At 39.7% G+C, this 18,579-nt stretch overlaps 1 protein-coding gene across 1 annotated transcript in view; it reads right to left on the bottom strand.

The window, feature by feature from the left end:
- Positions 1-18,579, bottom strand: part of LOC149299227 (calcium-transporting ATPase type 2C member 2-like) — a 49,537-nt gene that overhangs the window by 7,678 nt on the left and 23,280 nt on the right. Inside the window, exons 9-27 of the mRNA XM_089486677.1 lie at positions 15,666-15,815; positions 15,356-15,424; positions 15,152-15,227; positions 14,695-14,761; positions 14,216-14,340; positions 13,903-14,000; positions 13,694-13,795; positions 13,345-13,434; positions 12,997-13,098; positions 12,390-12,543; positions 12,021-12,191; positions 11,823-11,920; positions 11,680-11,730; positions 11,166-11,332; positions 10,426-10,494; positions 4,914-5,030; positions 4,264-4,411; positions 1,805-1,900; positions 162-303 (exon numbers count right to left, since the gene is read on the bottom strand). Of these exons, the coding sequence (XP_089342803.1) occupies positions 162-303; positions 1,805-1,900; positions 4,264-4,411; positions 4,914-5,030; positions 10,426-10,494; positions 11,166-11,332; positions 11,680-11,730; positions 11,823-11,920; positions 12,021-12,191; positions 12,390-12,543; positions 12,997-13,098; positions 13,345-13,434; positions 13,694-13,795; positions 13,903-14,000; positions 14,216-14,340; positions 14,695-14,761; positions 15,152-15,227; positions 15,356-15,424; positions 15,666-15,815 (2,092 nt within the window). The remainder of the gene's footprint in view (positions 1-161; positions 304-1,804; positions 1,901-4,263; positions 4,412-4,913; positions 5,031-10,425; positions 10,495-11,165; positions 11,333-11,679; positions 11,731-11,822; positions 11,921-12,020; positions 12,192-12,389; positions 12,544-12,996; positions 13,099-13,344; positions 13,435-13,693; positions 13,796-13,902; positions 14,001-14,215; positions 14,341-14,694; positions 14,762-15,151; positions 15,228-15,355; positions 15,425-15,665; positions 15,816-18,579) is intronic.

Below are 18,579 nucleotides of genomic sequence, written 5' to 3'. Positions count from 1 at the left end.
GGGGGGGGTTATTGTCCAGAAATGAAACTAGGACCTGTACCCGCGCATGTCCTCGATACGTGACTTACTGTACGATTACTTATCTCAGGCATCTTATAAGAGATCTTTGAAACTGGAAAAGCCCCGATGGGAACATAGAAAGCGTAGTATGCTCTGCTTACCTAACGCGTGTAGATTTTGCGTTAGGAACACTTTCTGTAAAGGAGGAATGTAAATGACCGCCATTTGACCCAGGATGGATCCAAGTACAGAGACCCAAAACATTCTATTCTTGAAAACGCCGATCTCAAATATAGTTTTATTCTGAAAAGACAAAGAGTATCAAGTAAGCGCACGTGTTACGGAGCGACCATATACGATAAACACTGGCAGCCAAGATCTCTGCGTCTACGGCCGTACGTTGGGCAGCGTCGTGCCGAGTCCTCAGTGTAGAACGTGCCCTCCTTTGTTTGGGAAGAGGGTGTTTTGTGTCATTGCGAGGATAAATCAATAACCCAAGGGCTTGGCATGATCTCTGCGGCTGTATCATTGCAGCGCAGCGGTGTTCCTTGTGGCTTTACAGAAGCCACAGGGCTTTCAACTCCTTCTGTAGCTTAGATTGATTGTACGGCACTGTTGTGCACTTAATGTATCGTTCTATAGTGATATAGTGAACGCGTGAGTGCAGTTCTATAAATGATTCTTTTACCAGTTATATTTATCAACGTTCGGTTTATTTTATAAATACAGGAAGCATGCTCTGTGGCAAGATAAACACTCAGCAGCTTTATGTAGTAAGAGCCGGCGAAGTAGTGTATGTATAAAAGTACATAAACAGTTTTACGCTATAATAAGGGGAAAGGGCATCAATCTATTCACTAAATGTTAAATATGTAGAGAACCCCTAGGATGGGGACACCGACACAGACTGTTATAGGTCTTAGTGCAGCCACTCAACCTCGCAGTAAGTGTGCACCTAGTTGTGGTCACTGGAAAACGCTGCGATGTTACTGACCGTCCCAATTCATCAATACTTAAATTATAAATAAAAGATTAAATGAGGGAAAAGTGGAGGTGCCTGAAGGAATCAAATGAACTTTAACAAAACATCTGATTTAAATATATAAACATTTATACCTATTTATTTATTTCACATATTCTTTTATTTATAATTTAAGTATTGATGAATTGGGACAGTCACTAACATCGCAGCGTTTTCCAGTGACCACAACTTACTTAGTGCAGCCACTCAACCTCGCAGTAAGTGTGCACCAAGACCGATAACCGTCTGTGTCGGTGTCCCCATCCTAAGGGTTCTCTACATATTTAACATTACGTGTTTTGAGTGTTTTTAGGGTGTTGCAGGATTAATTCCCAACAAAGGTACTGTACATTTACAAGAGTCTGGAGGATGAATGTACTACCTAGGATGACCACGTCAGCCACGTTTCCCAGGACACATTTACTTTATACTTATTACTGACCAACCCAGCTAAAATGCTGCCCTGTAGTATGGAGGATGTATAACTGAATAATTGGTTCCCTTCCATAAGTTTATACAACCCACATACTGCAGGGCAGCATTTTATCTGGGCTGGCCAGCAACATGTGGCCAATGTGGTAACCCTGGAACTTTCGTGCCACAAGCCAGGAAGTTCTCAGGTTCTTACCAAACCAGACAGCTTTATTTACCACAAAAGCCTAAAGACAAATACAAGACTAAGAATAATTACTAGGATTACACCAGTGTTTTCCAAAACCTAAAACTATACGCAGGTTTCTGTCTGTCTTATGTCATCACAAAGCTCCCAACGGATTTACTTACCAGTGAACGGCATGACAGTGCATTGAACATATCAAAAAACACAAAGCAGGTAAAGGTCATGGTTGTGGTCCTTGGTGTGACTTTTCCATCAGGAATCTGGAGTATTGCAAGAAAAAGAACACAAAAAAAGAATAAACCATGAGATATTTGTTAGCGCAGTAATACAATCTAAAGTGTCAGCGGGGAAAGAATGACCACCATGTTTATAAAATACGTTATGTAACTAAAAGTTAATTGGAGTTCTCACCTAATTGTAGATGTTTGTCCTTTAATGCAGTGCTCGTCTCAAACTCACCTTGACGCCAACGTGTGTATTTTACTTGCATTAAATGTATATTACAATACTATATCTGCATCCCACTCATCCATCGCAGCACACATGGTTATGGATCTTAGAATGAGAAACAAAGCAGTATAAGGAGGAAGATACCTTTATACTGCCAATGTTTTTTCTCCTACTTCAGGAGAACAGAAGTCTATTCTATGAGTTTTAGGTCTGTGGGGGGTGTGGAAGATCATGTTTACAGGACGCCGGGTCTCCGCGTCTGTAGTCACATGGCCCTGGGGAACAGTCTTCTGCTTGGTAATGCCTATTTGCCGATGCAAGTGACATCATGACATGGTAATTTTTTTCCTAAATAAGAGACTTTTGAAGGCATGATCAACTAAGTACAGAGAAAGCAAGATCAGCCCAGATAAAATGCTGCCCTGCAATATGTGGGGTGTATAAACTTATGGAAGGGAACCGAATAGTCAGTTATACATCCCCCATACTACAGGGCAGCCATAGCTGCCAGAAGAGACCTGTTTTTTCCCACAATTCCAGACTCCAGAAGATCCAAACCTAGGGACAAGAGCAGCTTCAGGACACGTCTTTTAAGTCTGAATCTGAAGATTTACGAGGCGTGTGTGTTCAATTAACCTCGGTTCCATCCTGAAATCCAGCACAAAGGAGGTTAAGCAGGGAATTGTTTTCCAGCATCTGTTGGCACTGAAAGCCGCTTCATCCTGGAACATATAAACATGCCTGTGTGGCGAGAGCGAGTAAGCAAGCAAGTGTTCCAAGGGAATGTTATTAAACAGTCATGTTGACCATGATTACATGAGCTCTTTGTCCCTCCTCTGGTGAAAGATGTTTCTCTCTCACCAGGTCACAACATTCTACTTCTTGGACCGGTGTCCCCCAGAATTCAGTCTGGCTCGGTTTGATAATTCCAAGAGATAAAAGCCTTTCTAGAATCACATTTTTTACTGTCCTATATACAGAAGGAACCAGATACATATTTCTGCCAGACAGAGGTATATGTAAGTTCATGCTGAGGCTCTTGCATGGTCAGCCGTTCTTCAGGAGTCCTTACGGCAGACTCTAGGTCTTAGCCAGGTTCTTAAAAATGCTTCTTAGTCTTACAATTTTACCTTGATTTTCAATAACGTCACGTGGCTTTCCTTTGAGGCATTGGGAGAGGTTCCTATACATTCTATATTCTTGAAGATGGTCTGGCTTGCTGCTAGCTCTGGTGGAAAAGAAGATGAAGCTTTCTCTGTGACGGCTTAACACTCTTTCCACAGAGTTTTTTTTGTAGCGTTGCTAATTATGTGGAGAGTGTGTTTCACAGACTGTTGTGTAGATATTTCTTTTGAAGCATTGAATCATCAAAGTTGTTTGTCCCATTTTCTGGCCATCAGAAGGCTAAGGCTGCTGCCAAAAAACCTCTCTCTGCATTCAAATCGATCAGGAGGGATATGAATCACACAAAGCGGCAGGACTCAAACCTCCTCCTCTCAACAAGGCTTTATTCTCTACAGCGGTTTCATCTCCATGAGCTCAACAAACAGCCGACATATCTAGAACATCCTCCATACATTTCCCAGACTCTGGTGGTGGTGGTACGAGCTGGTTTCCAAAGCCATGGCTGCTTTATAAATACTGCCTTTTTGGGCGGGCATCTTACGCTGCCGTGAAGTATGACATCATTTCTTCAGAAGTCTTCTTCTGTTGTAAATCCCCGGCAGCATACGTTGTTACATGTTCTTCAGGGATAACATTTCAAATTACTGTTTGTAGAGGAGAAGGTGGTCCTTTAATATAACTTTTGTTTTTGTGATACCATACGAAGGGGGGCATTCACAAGGTGATAAAAAGTAAGCTCTCTCAATATGATACATTTCCGGGATGGCTTTGATGGCGGTGACACAAGGTTGACCCTTAATGTCTTAAGAGCAGAGAGAGCCCGTGAAGAAATTTATCATTCACACAGGATAACATGCAATACTTAACGCCATGCTTTAAAAACCCAAACATTTATAAAGATTGATGGCAAATTAACGCTCGAGTCTCATCTCCCTCGGCCGTGATCGCGTAATTGCTTTTCTATAACCATGTAATTGTTGGTTCGTTTGTATCACCGTGTTCAGCATTCCCACTTAACGATTAGTTGGGTACAATTAAGAGTGCCAACCTCTTTCCAAAACACGAAGAGAGTGCCGCTGATTATAATGGCAGCAGAGAGAAAGATCTTGAGGAGCAGGGCCTTGCTGAGAATGGCTTCCTTGGCGTTTCTGGGTGGCTGTCTGATGGCATCTTTATCGACGGGCTCCACACCCAAGCTGCGTAAAAGAAAACGGCATGTTTCAGTGAGGTGAACGTTACCCTGTATTACAGGATCTTCGCTATACATTTAGACTAAGTTCCCAGATTGTGCTCTGAAGCTGAAGGGACAGCTGGGGGCTTTCAGTCCACGGCACTTACATATTAGACTGCTAGGGAGGTTATTTACCTTTTCATACATGGGGAAAGGTTCAAACTCTAGAGATGAATCCTATGTATGCCTCTGCACTTTGGTAATGACAGCAAATCCCCCCCCCCCCCCCTTTTCAACTGCCACATGGAGGGCAAATGCTGGTGAATTTCTCCAAGCTGCCCTTGGGGTAGTCACATAAGCCGATGATATTTGGTAATGGTGCCTGGATAAACCCCGGGGACAGCTCAAAGCATTTATAGACAATTACAGATCTGTTAGCAGAATTTTAATGGTCAGCGAAGGCTTCACTGCCACTAAACACTTAAGATGTCATCTGTTCTTCAGACCAGCGCTCACCATCTGCTTACCTCTGAGCAGGCGGACCGTCCATGATTATATTAATCCAGAGGATCTGCATGGCGTTCAGTGGGTTTGGCAGATTCATGACAGTGGATAGGGTGATCAGGCTTAAGGCAGAGATGCTCCTATAATGGAATCGTGACATGTTCAATGGATTACTTTTGGTATATGAAGCACATCATGTTTCCCACCTGCAGTGAAATCCCCAGTAAAAAAGGACTCGCGTACTTCATTGCTCCAACGCCCCATCCCTTATATATATATATTATATATACCACTGGCAGGACACTAACCTCATCCATTATCTATGGAAACCATTCCTCCTCTTTGGACTCCTCATTATAGTCAAGTAAAACGTCCCCCACCGCTTATCAGTGCAACACCAGATATATACACCTATATAGTACATTACGTGAAAGCGCTACTAGCCGTATACACTCAATCTATAGTTATATACAATACATTAACACCAAAGCGTTTCTACCCGTAAAGGCTCAATGTATACAGTTATACAATACATTAATGCCAAAGCTTTACTAGTCAAATACACTCAACACACTAACACATTAATACAGCCATATAATACATTACCCCTATACACTCAATCTATACAGCTGTATAATACATTAATGCTAAAGCATTACCTGCCATATATACTCATTCTATACAGTAAACACATTAACACCAAAGCTTTACTATATAATCTATATAGTTATACAATATATTAGCGCCAAATCGTTACTAGCCGTATGCACTCAATCTATACAAATATATAAAACATTAACACCAACACATTAATACAGCCATATAATGCATTATCCCTATACACTCAATCTATACAGTTATACAATACATTAACGCCAAATCTTTACCAGCCGTGTACCCTCAATCTATATAATAATATATATATAATACATTGATACCAAAGCGGTACTAGTTGTGTAAGCTCAATGTATACAGTTATACGATACATTAACGGCAAAGGGTTACTAGCCGTATACACTCACTATATACAGTTATACGAGTGAATACGGATAGTAACCCTTTGCCGTTAATGTATTGTATGACTATATAGATAGACTGTATATGTCTAGTAAAGCTTTAGCGAAATGTATTGTATAACTGTATATATTAATACATTAATGCCAAAGTCTTACTAGCCGTATACACTCAATCTATACAGTTATACACACTACATTAAGCCAAATCATTACAAGTCGTACACACTCACTATATACAGTTATACAATACAATAACGCCAATGTGTTAGTTGACGTATGCACTCAATCTATACAGTTATGTAATACATTAATGGCAAAGGGTTACTATCGGTATTCACTCGTATAACGGTATAGATCGAGTGTATACGGCTAGTAACCCTTTGCTGTTAATGTATTGAATATAACTGTATACATTGAGCTTATACAACTAGTAACGCTTTGGTGTTAATGTATAACACATTACTATGTAGATTGAGTATATGGCTAGTAAAGATTTTGCATTAATGTATTAATATATACAGTTATACAATACATTTCGCTAAAGCTTTACTAGCCGTATACAGTCTATCTATATAGTAATATGTAATACATTAACACCAAAGTGCTACTAGTTGTATAAGCTCAATGTATACAACACACTAACACATTAATACAGCTATATAATACATTACATAGAAGAATAAGCTCAACCTATACAGTTATAGAATACATTAATGCCAAATCTTTACCAGCCGTGTACCATCAATATAGTAATATATATATATAATACATTAACACCAAAGTTCTGTAAGCTCAATGTATACAGTTATACGATACATTAACAGTAAAGGGTTACTAGCGGCATGCACTTAATCTATACCGTTATGGAATGCATTAATATCAAAGCTTTACTAGCCCTATAGTCATATACCATCAATCTCTATAGTAATATATAATACATTAAAGCCAAAGCGTTACTAGTTGCATAAGCTCATTGTATACAGTTATACGATACATTAACGGAAAAGGGTTACTAGCGGTATACACTCACTATATACAGTTATACGAGTGAATACGGATAGTACCCCTCTGCCATTACTGTATTGTATGACTGTATATATTAAATGATTAAAGCCAAAGCTTTACTAGCCGTATACACTCAATCTATACAGTTCTATACACTATATTACGCCAAAGAATTAGTCGTATACAATTGGTCTATACAGTTATACAATACACGCGTATAACTGTATATATTGAGTGTATACGGCTAGTAATGCTTGAGCTTTAATGTATTGTTAATGTCTTTATTAATACATTAATGCCAACGCGTTACTAGCTGTATACACAATCTATACAGCTATACAATACATTAATGCTAAAGTCTTATTAGCCATAAACCCTCAGTCTATATAGTAATATATAATACATTAACACCAAAGCGTTACTAGTTGTAAAAGGTCAATGTATACAGTTATATACAATACATTAACAACAAAGGGTTACTAGCCGTATACACTCAATCTATACCGTTATACGAGTGAATACGGATAGTAACCCTTTGCCATTAATGTATTGTATGACTATATATATTAATACATTAACGTCAAAGCGTTACCAGCAGCTTAAACGCAATCTATACAGTTATATACAATTAAGACTAAAGTATTACTAGCTTGTACCCTCAATCTATACAGTTATACAATACTTTAACAGTAAAAAGTTACTAGCCGTGTACACTTAATATATAGTAGACAGTTATCCAATACATACGACTAGTAATGCTTTAACATTAATGCATTAATATATACGAATGTATACTGCTAGTAACGCTTTGGAGTTAATGTATTGTATGACTGTATATATATATATATATATATATATATATATATATATATATATATATATATATATATATATATATATATATAATGTTGTGTGCAACCCACTAGTAAATCTTTGCCGTTACTGTATTGTATATAATACTGTATAGATTGAGTTTATACGGCTAGTAATGATTGGTTGTAAATATATTGTATAAATGTATAGATTGCGTGTAAACAGCTAGTAATGCTTTGGCGTTAATGTTTTGTATAACTGTATATATTAATACATTAACAACAAAGCGTTACTAGCCGTATACACTCCATCTATACAGTTATACAACACATTAACAACAAAGTGCTCAAGCCATATACGTTAAATCTATACAGTTATATACATGCATTACACCAAAGAGTAACTAGTCATATACACGATACATACAATATATACAGTTATACGAGTAAATACCTACGCCATTAATGTATTGTATAACTGTATAGATTAATACATTAAGGCTAAAGCATTACTAGACATATACACTCAATCTATACAGTTATACAATACATTAACACCAATGTTTTACTAGCCGTATACACTCTATATACAGCGATACAAAGCATTAACACCAAAGCCATTCTATACGTACACCCTCAATGTATACAGTTATACAATACATTAACACCAAAGCGTTTCTACCCGTATACACTCAATACATACATTTAACACATTACAGTAAAAGTATCACTACCCGTAGACACTTAATCCATACGGCTATACAATATATTTAGCCACGGTGTTACTAGCCATACAAGCTTAATCTATGCAATCGTACAATACATTAACACCAAGCCGATACCAGCCGTAAACACGCAATCTATACAGTAAATACATTAACACCAAGCCGATACCAGCCGTATACAAGCAATCTATACAGTAAATACATTAACACCAAGCCGATACCAGCCGTATACAAGCAATCTATACAGTAAATACATTAACACCAAGCCGATACCAGCCGTATACAAGCAATCTATACAGTAAATACATTAACACCAAGCCGATACCGGCCGTATACACGCAATCTATACAGTAAATACATTAACACCAAGCCGATACCAGCCGTATACAAGCAATCTATACAGTAAATACATTAACACCAAGCCGATACCAGCCGTATACACGCAATCTATACAGTAAATACATTAACACCAAGCGGATACCAGCCGTATACAAGCAATCTATACAGTAAATACATTAACACCAAGCCGATACCAGCCGTATACACGCAATCTATACAGTAAATACATTAACACCAAGCCGATACCAGCCGTATACAAGCAATCTATACAGTAAATACATTAACACCAAGCCGATACCAGCCGTATACAAGCAATCTATACAGTAAATACATTAACACCAAGCCGATACCAGCCGTATACAAGCAATCTATACAGTAAATACATTAACACCAAGCCGATACCAGCCGTATACAAGCAATCTATACAGTAAATACATTAACACCAAGCCGATACCAGCCGTATACAAGCAATCTATACAGTAAATACATTAACACCAAGCCGATACCAGCCGTATACAAGCAATCTATACAGTAAATACATTAACACCAAGCCGATACCAGCCGTATACAAGCAATCTATACAGTAAATACATTAACACCAAGCCGATACCAGCCGTATACAAGCAATCTATACAGTAAATACATTAACACCAAGCCGATACCAGCCGTATACACGCAATCTATACAGTAAATACATTAACACCAAGCCGATACCAGCCGTATACAAGCAATCTATACAGAAAATACATTAACACCAAGCCGATACCGGCCGTATACACGCAATCTATACAGTAAATACATTAACACCAAGCCGATACCAGCCGTATACAAGCAATCTATACAGTAAATACATTAACACCAAGCCGATACCAGCCGTATACACGCAATCTATACAGTAAATACATTAACACCAAGCCGATACCGGCCGTATACACGCAATCTATACAGTAAATACATTAACACCAAGCCGATACCAGCCGTATACAAGCAATCTATACAGTAAATACATTAACACCAAGCCGATACCAGCCGTATACACGCAATCTATACAGTAAATACATTAACACCAAGCCGATACCAGCCGTATACACGCAATCTATACAGTTAAAGGAGTGAATACCGATAGTATACAGTTAGTAATTCTTTAATGTATTGTATAACTGTATATATTAATGCCAAAGCTTTACTAGCCGTATACGCTCAATATATACAGTTATACAATACATTAACGCCAAAGCGTTGCTAGCGTAATATGCCCAAACTATATAGATATACAATATATTAACAGCAAAAGGTTACTAGCAATATATATATATATATATACATATATATATATATATATATATATACACAGTTATACATTAACGCGTTACTAGCAGCACACACTCAATATATATATACACTTATACGAGTGTTTTACGCTTTGGTGTTAATGTACTGTATAGATTGTGTATATACGGCTAGTAATGTTTTGTTTAAATGTATAGTTTATCAACACCAAAGCGTTACTAGCCATATACAATCAATCGATACAGTTATACAATACATTAACCCCTGGCGTTTGTGACATGCGCTGCGCTGTCCAGTAGTGAACCCTAAATTGCTAATAACTAGTAAGAGAAAATAAATCATACTCACGTGCTCAGCTGAAACCGGACAAAGTTTTTGATGTTGTAAAATATTCCTTTTCCTTCTTCAATAGCGTTCCTGTAACGGGGGACACATTTACTGGCACGGTCAGGCTGTATTGGGCAATGGCTTTAAGGGAACTGGTGGCCGCTGGTGTGCCGGATTATTCTATACCCCTATGTGGTCAGCAGGCCCAAAAGAGTGTTATTTCTCCATAAAATAATGTAGGATGGTGCGTTACTTAGTTACTTTCAGTAATGGATCTGTGTATCGCTTGGTGCCTCTTCGGCTCCCCCATCTTTTAGTACACCCCTTAAATTTGGTTTAAAGATAATGGGGGGGCGCAGATTCCATTCTATGGCCACCAGGCTTTGAGGGGCCCCATAGTGGGCTATCACGCTGCGACGTGTAAGTACGTACATGTGTCAACTAAAAGGGCAGCGTTTCCTCATTTAATCATGGCACAAAACAGATTGTGTATAATGATTAACGATTACAGAATGCCGGACTGGTAATGCATCCCGGGGTGTGTTTGATTATCTAAAAGTACCATGTCTCTGTCACATTCAGTTTAATGGAATGGAAATGGAGCTTTGTGGATTAATGCGAGACCACACTTACTATCTCTGTGTCAACACCAATGCAAACAGATTGAAGGGATTAGATCTGCACGACGGCGTTGTGAGCGGGCAGCCTGCCATGCGAGCGGGAATCAGGTTAATGCACAGATCAGCAGTCTCTCTACTTACATGATAGTAGAAAAATCATCGTCCACCAAGATCATATCGGCGGCCTCCTTACTGACGTCGGTGCCCGTTTTCCCCATCGCCACGCCAATGTCTGCCGATTTCAGCGCTACAGCATCGTTGACGCCATCTCCTGTCATTCCGACGATGGCTCCGGTGCGCTGCAGGGCCTGTTAACAATACAGGACACGCTTAGTGCACGCTTTAAAAAGGGAAACAGTATTTAACGATCACTTATACATTCTGCCGTAGAATATTGTTACAATTGGCACAGTGTAACTGTTGCTTCTGCCTAGTTTGCTGTAGATACACGTTATTGTACCATTGTCCTTGCCGTAGTAATTCCTGACATTGCGTTTTAGAATCTCGCTAAGACGGCTGGGTTCCGGTGCATCTGTTGAGAAGTCTTTACAAAGTCAGGGCCCATAGTCGATAGGGAGGAGGCTGGCGGTCAGGCCTCTCCGGTGGCCCCAGTGATGGAGGCTTCCATCGCAAATACGTAAAAGAAAAGCTTTACCTTGATGATTTTCAGCTTGTGCTTTGGGCTGGTCCTGTAGAACACAGATACCTGTGCAAGCATAGCAAAAAAAGAACAAATAAAGGTCTTTTCCCCATCATAATGCCAAGTGTATATACGGAGAAGCAGGACGAGGTAGGTACCTTTGTAACGACGGACGAGAGGGCAGCTTCACTCAGCTGGTCCAGCTCTTCTCCAGAGATCGCTTTGAGGTGCCCATTGAATAGCCCAATGCTCCTTCCTGAAGGAGATAAATTATCAGAGAACTTCAGGAAGGACACACTGGTCCAGGTCAACCTACGTATCTCAAATTTCTTACCGCATAGTATGTATTCACTTACCAATGGCTTGTGCGGTCTCCAAAGCATCTCCAGTGATCATTTTCACAGACACGCCGGATTCAAGAAGAATCTGGACGGCTTCATTGACCCCGTTTCTTGGTGGGTCGATTATACCGATCAACCCCAGGAACATAAGCTTTCCAAGCTCCGAGCCGCATGCCAGGGCGAGAACTGCAAAGATTAAATAAGGTAAAAAAAAATAAGCGACTGCAATATGTTTCATGGTTGGTAATAAGGGGTAAAGTGCCGTCAACGTTAAAGCTGTCATTAACTGCATGTTTAGCAAAAGCAAACATGTTTCTGTGTGAGGAAGGGAAGGACGGAGTATACATGTATAATAAAATCCAGCAATAAACGGTTTGAGTTCACCTCTCAGTCCCTGGCTCCCCATGTGTTTTTCTTCTTGGAGATATAGGGTTTTTTGCTGCGGTGTGAGGGGCAGAGGCATCCCACCGCTGTTATATGTGGTACAATACTGGATAACTTCCTCGAAGGCTCCTTTCATAAAGTAGATTTCTTCCTGCTTCTTTATCCATAAAATCAACAAGAGAAAAACCTACGTATTAGACATAAAAAAGGGGGACATGCCACCCTGGGCAAAACCTACCTTGTAAATCAAAAGGGATAGTATGAGGAATTGAATATGTAGTATATGGATATTCATTTGGGGTTTTTTTTTTTATTATTATTAAACAGCCTCCCTTGTACTCTTTGCCTTTATAAACACGTCGCTCAAGTTGGTTGAGATAAACATCTAGTTAAATGACTCTCTAAACCAGTTCAGCCCAGATAGTATAGGAATTCAATGCCGAGATCTTAGCAAAAAAAAAATAAATATATAAAACTTCCGGAGATGACATGTCCGGAAAGCCAACTGGTATCCAGAATCTTTTGGTGTCTTTTATGCGCAGTTTATTTTTCTTGTAAGAACCTGCAGGTATATAAACAGTATGTGGAATAGAGAAGACGTCGTTACCTCCGCTTTGTCGATGCATTTCACGGCCATCCAACGCTGCTCTGAACTAAAGGGGATTTCTCTCTTCCTTATGTAGTTTTCACTCGAATTTCCGAGTCCCATCTGGAAATTAAGCAAACGTGCCAATAAATAACCCAAATGTTTAACGTTTGCTGCTGTGTATGTGTATTCATTAAACCCAAAGGAGTCCGACAATCTCCGTGAAACCCTTAGATATTATCTAAGCGCGCTCTCTGATTTCATTGCGGTTACTGTATGAGCTCACAGATGGCTTTCGTGCCATACATAATTTACAATATCTGACATGAAAGAAAACGTGCATAAAAGCCCCATACTGAAAAACCTTACCTTCATTGCTAGAACCAATAAAGCCCCCTCTGTTGGCTGACCCATGAGAGTGTTCTTCTGAATGACTGCATTATTGGCCACGCAACCGGCCTAAAGAGAAAACGGTGTAGGTGATGTGTACTGAAGGTCATACAGCAGATCAGAGGATCTGTGGATGGCTGAGGGTTACTCTTGATGCTAGGGCCCTACCACTCCAGACATCCTTAGCAGTAGGGAATAGAGAGAGGTGCCCACACTGGCACGGGATCCATGAAGCCCACTGCAGGGGACACCACGAGGAGCCCACAGTTATTTGCGACTGATACCCAGTACTGTAATATATACGTAATCTGATAAAACACGTTCTCACCTCTACTAATTTCCCAATGGACACATTTGAGAACTCCCGAACTTCTTCGTTTGTTGGCATAAGGTATACGCTTCCTTTCCCATCATACCCAACGCCAGAAACCTAAGAAGCAATCAGAAACTAACTGTAGGACCAAGCAAATAGAGACAACGAGGCTAGGGCTGTTACATTGGGGTGCAATTTGCATGATAAACAAGATAAAAGATTACCTCGGCATGAAATCCATCAGAGGTGACTAATTTGGTGGCGGTCATCTCATTGGCAGTCAGAGTGCCCGTCTTGTCTGAGCAGATGACATTACAGCAACCTGTCAATTACAAAAAAAAAACCCAAAAACAACATTCAATCGAGAGTGAAGGTCTTACTGACCCATCAAACCATCACGCATCACAAATAAAATGCTGCACAGAATGGAGAGACTTTCCGGCAATGGAGAGCAACATAGTGCCAGGTCCGGCATTGTAGTGTAGTAATGGCGTTAGGGGTATTGGAGTGACTGATCAGGCACGGTTTAAGTCTTACCCAGCGTCTCGACTATTGGCAATTTCTTGACAATCACTCTTTTTTTGGCCATTCTCATTACACCCAAGGCGAGGGTGACAGTGACAACAATGGGAAGACCTTCGGGAATAGCAGCAACAGCTAAGCTGTAAGGAGAAAAGGGCCCATGGCTGGTGTTAGTGACCGCGTAGAAAGACACAAGATCATCCACGACAACCGAGCAGAGCTGGAATGTGAGCCGTTTCGTATCCACGTATTGCTTTATCTGCCTGGAAGGATCTCTGCAGTGATTCAGAGGAGAAGTGTTTGGACTATAAACTTTGTTATTGTTCATGGAATGGCCGGTTTCCCAGCGTTGAAGCTTTGCCTTCTTTTAAAATTCGACTGGCATTTTTCTTAAAGATATTTTCAACAATTAATTACATCTTAACTGGTGGACAGAGTAACGCGACGGAACCGTCTAAAAAAAATAAATAAATAAAAAAATTAGATGATCTTACCTGACTCCGATAGTAAACATGCTAAGCAGCGGCTTTCCCTGCAGCCAGCCAATCAGCATTATTATACCTAAAATACACACGCAGAGTTGCTTAATATCATAAATGTTCAACAACATATCTTCAAATGCCTTTTGAAATATAGAAATCACAGAACTATTTCAGAAAATCACATTTGGTTTATTAAGCTTTTTGGGGGTTGCCTGAACAACTTAAACTGTTAATAGGGTCCGAGCGGCACAGCACGGTGCTCGTCCGCATTTGCTATAGATCTATTTAGTAGATACGTGCCCTTCAATGCAATGGTACCAGCGGTATGACGCATACAGTGTCTTTGCAGGTTATTTTGAAAGCAGATTCAGAAATTCTCTCATCACTATAGCAACCAAAAGAATATTCCAGCTGTTTGGATCATTCATTCGGAGGCTCCTCAGCTGTAAAGATAGAACCTTGATCTTACCTATGATTCCGAAGGAGAACAGTGACAGCTGTTTCCCCAGCTTGTCCATACTCTTCTGCAGGGGAGTTTTTGGTGTCTGAAGAGACAGGTTTAGTTAAATATGTTAAAAATACATTACTTCTCTTCAGGAGGGGAGGAAAGCCCCCCAAACATTCAGCTTTATCCTATGCCATCTAAGGAGGAGTGTTATTATATGGGACAAACCTCTTCTGCTTGCATCATTTTGAACACTTCTCCAAACTGAGACTTCTCTCCAACACCGATGACCAGGCCCTGCTCAGAAAAATGGAGCTTGTGATCAGATTTGATCTATACACCAATGAAGACAACCCGCAATTCCTTGTGTGTCTATGAAAAACTATATCTAGGGAATCACAGTGTTATATGAGGAGCTTATTGGTGAACCTGAATCTAGGAAAACTTTTCTAAATTACTGCATCACTGTAGGCATGCGTGATATCTGCTTCTTGGCTATAACGATCATGTACATTAGCATGTTCTAGGTTATAGTTACCCGTCCTTTCCCATATCGAACGAGTGTCCCCATGAAGACAGTGTTACTGAGGGTTGTGATGCCGTTGGCTTCATCCACGGGGCCATGAGTCTTCGAACACGGCTCAGTCTCTCCAGTGAAGCTGGATTCATCAACCAGTAGGTCTGTGGTCTGGAAAAGAAAAAAACAAAACAAAACAGTATTTTACCATGCAACCCGAATAATGAGATTACTCCATGCACTATAACCGTTTACAGTTTAAATATAACAACACGCAACGATTCCACACAGTCTCTAGTTGGCAGCCACTTCCTACGGCCCCTTTAAGTTGACATTTTTGTCCTGATCTGCGGTGTAGAGATTACACAAAACCATTTGTACAGCAATGCAAACAGGAATCAGATTTCCATTAATAATCTACACGAGACACGGGACTATTCTTATCTGCAAGTAAAAATTCCACTTGTGATCTAGAATCTAACATCATCTCTAACAGGTACTGGATTTTTTTTCCACCAGCCAGAAAGGAATCGAATATGGAAGAGGATGAACTTCGTAGCACCTCGGTGGGGAACACCACAGCCCCGTCATAATCAAAGTCATGAGAATAGCCTTAGTGGGGGAGCAAAACGAAGACAACATTGGCCTTGTAAGTTGTACGGCCGGGGAACACCCAAAGCAAATATTTAAAGTCTGAAGACATCTTTAAAAGAAAATAAAATGAGCGAGGTCTTGTTTGGGAATGTATTGTGTTTGAGGCCACAGCAAACAAAGTCTAGATAACAAGAGTGTGGGAAAAATGAAAATCCATTTGTCTAAGAATAACACGTAAGTGTCTTAACACAGTGCAACAGATTGGGTTATGTTTCCAGCATCTAATAATAAATGTACTGTAAGTGTAGAAATAATTCATCTAAAGCAGAGAAAAATCTGATCAAATATCAAAGGTCAACACAAGCTGGTCTTCACTTTCTTTGCAGGAGGCCCAATGGTTCCCGACCAAAGTAAACTTCTTGGGACTAGAAGAATTAGCCCTAAATGCTCAAAAGAAGAATGTTGAAGCTTTGTTCAAAACCAAGACTCCAACCAATCTAAAGGAACTCAAATCTTTTCTTGGAATGACCAACTATTCTAGGAAACGTATTGATGACCTTGCTGAAATAACTCAACCACTGGTAAAGCTATTGAAAAATGGAGGCCCTCCATACACTGAAACAAAAGCTAAGTCAAGCACCATGTTCGTCCTATCCAGAAAAAAGGAAAAACTTTCTATCTGTTGACTGGTTGCACAGACTTTGAGTGCTGCCCTTTATCCAAAGAAACATGATCAGCAAAATAAAGCCTTGCTTGCATCAGCAATTATCTTATCACCAGTGGAAGAAAAAAAATCAATAACTGTGAAATTATACAGTGGATGGGTGAGCATGAAAAATGTTAATGTTTGGAAATATTATTTCCCCAATCCAAAAACCTTTACAAGGTATGGGCATAAGTCTAGTGGGAGCTGTTGACAAAGCTCTTTAACCCACTATGGATCATCAATTATAAGAATTGTTACTGATTCTGAATACGTCTGTTATAGCTTTTACGTGGGTGGAAAAGGAACCTGATGATGGATGCGAGAAATAAACCTGTGTATCATGGAAAATGTATCACCACCGTAGATATGGCAACAGCTAATGGCGTTACAATATATTGGGAGAAAAGAGTTAATTCTAAAGTGCCAGGAGAAGATAAGGAAGGTAATGGGGGGGGGGGTTAAAAGGGATTGACCACCTTCTGGGGACTTGTCAAGTGATGACTGTCACAAGACAACCAACGAAGAAAGAGTCAGAGGAATGTCTTTTCTGTGGTCGGATATTGATGTCATTGATCCTTTGACCCGATTGTCAAAAGGAAACCAATACAGGTCAACGATGACAACTATTCACCAAACGGATCGAGTGTTTACCAGCTAATAAACCAGGCCTTTTCTAGAGTTGGACTATGATAAGTGTAAATCTGGGAAATATTAGGTGTGAAAAGGAAATTGCAGATATCCTATTAACCCAGCATCAAGCGGAGGCGTTCAACGTTATACCCAATTAATCTTCAATATGCTAAAGAATTTTGTGAAGGAGTCGGGTAAAGACTATTGGTTCTAATGGATATTACGCTATCGTACTGCTACCAAAAGGTCTCCTTTGGAACTTATGACTGGAAGAAAAATGGTGCTACCACAACGTCTGTTAGATAGAATTTCTGATCAAAATGTAATTAATGCTACTACTCCTCAATATGTGAAGAATTAGAGGAAACGTGTACAACAAGTCTTGCCCAGTAGAATTTGGAAAAATCTGCAGTAGCACCAAGACTTTATATGACAACCAAGAAAGAGTATGAAACTACAGAACATGTCCATCTATCTAACCTTCACATAAATCCGATGAAAAGAGGGGTAATTTCTACCATCTTGGAAGGGACTGTACACGATCTTAGTCAAAATCCCACCCATGGGTTACAAAAGGTAGATTATTAATTAAAAATGATTGACAGGTGGGTCCAGACAAAGTCATGCCATCCCCAATCAAGATTGAGAATTGTGGAAGAAGGGAAAGAAATATGTAAATTATAGCACTGTGTAATTGTTAAACTGTAATTTTTTTATTTTTTCTTTCCGCAAACAAAATTCCATATTTTTGTTACATTTTCTAACATGGTTGTCTAGGTATGGACACTTCTTTGTACAATGCAAACAAACATGAATGGCTAAAGAACTAATCAGATATTTCCTCGCCTTACAGTATTCATTTATTCTCATATAATTAACATTATCTTCTGTTTGTTTATTTTAAGGAGTGAGACTATGAAGCACAGCGAGATCGCAAAGATGGCCAGGGTGTCCAGAATCCTTATCCGGATTCAGGAGTTTCAGGGACCATCGTCCGGCGTGATG

The sequence above is a fragment of the Sceloporus occidentalis genome, unplaced genomic scaffold (genome assembly GCF_023333645.1).
Source record: "Sceloporus occidentalis isolate IW3139 unplaced genomic scaffold, rSceOcc1.0.p SCAF_29, whole genome shotgun sequence".
Lineage (NCBI taxonomy): Eukaryota > Metazoa > Chordata > Lepidosauria > Squamata > Phrynosomatidae > Sceloporus > Sceloporus occidentalis.
The sequence above is the reverse complement of the archived record's forward strand: the minus strand, read 5'-3'. Positions and strand labels throughout refer to the sequence as shown.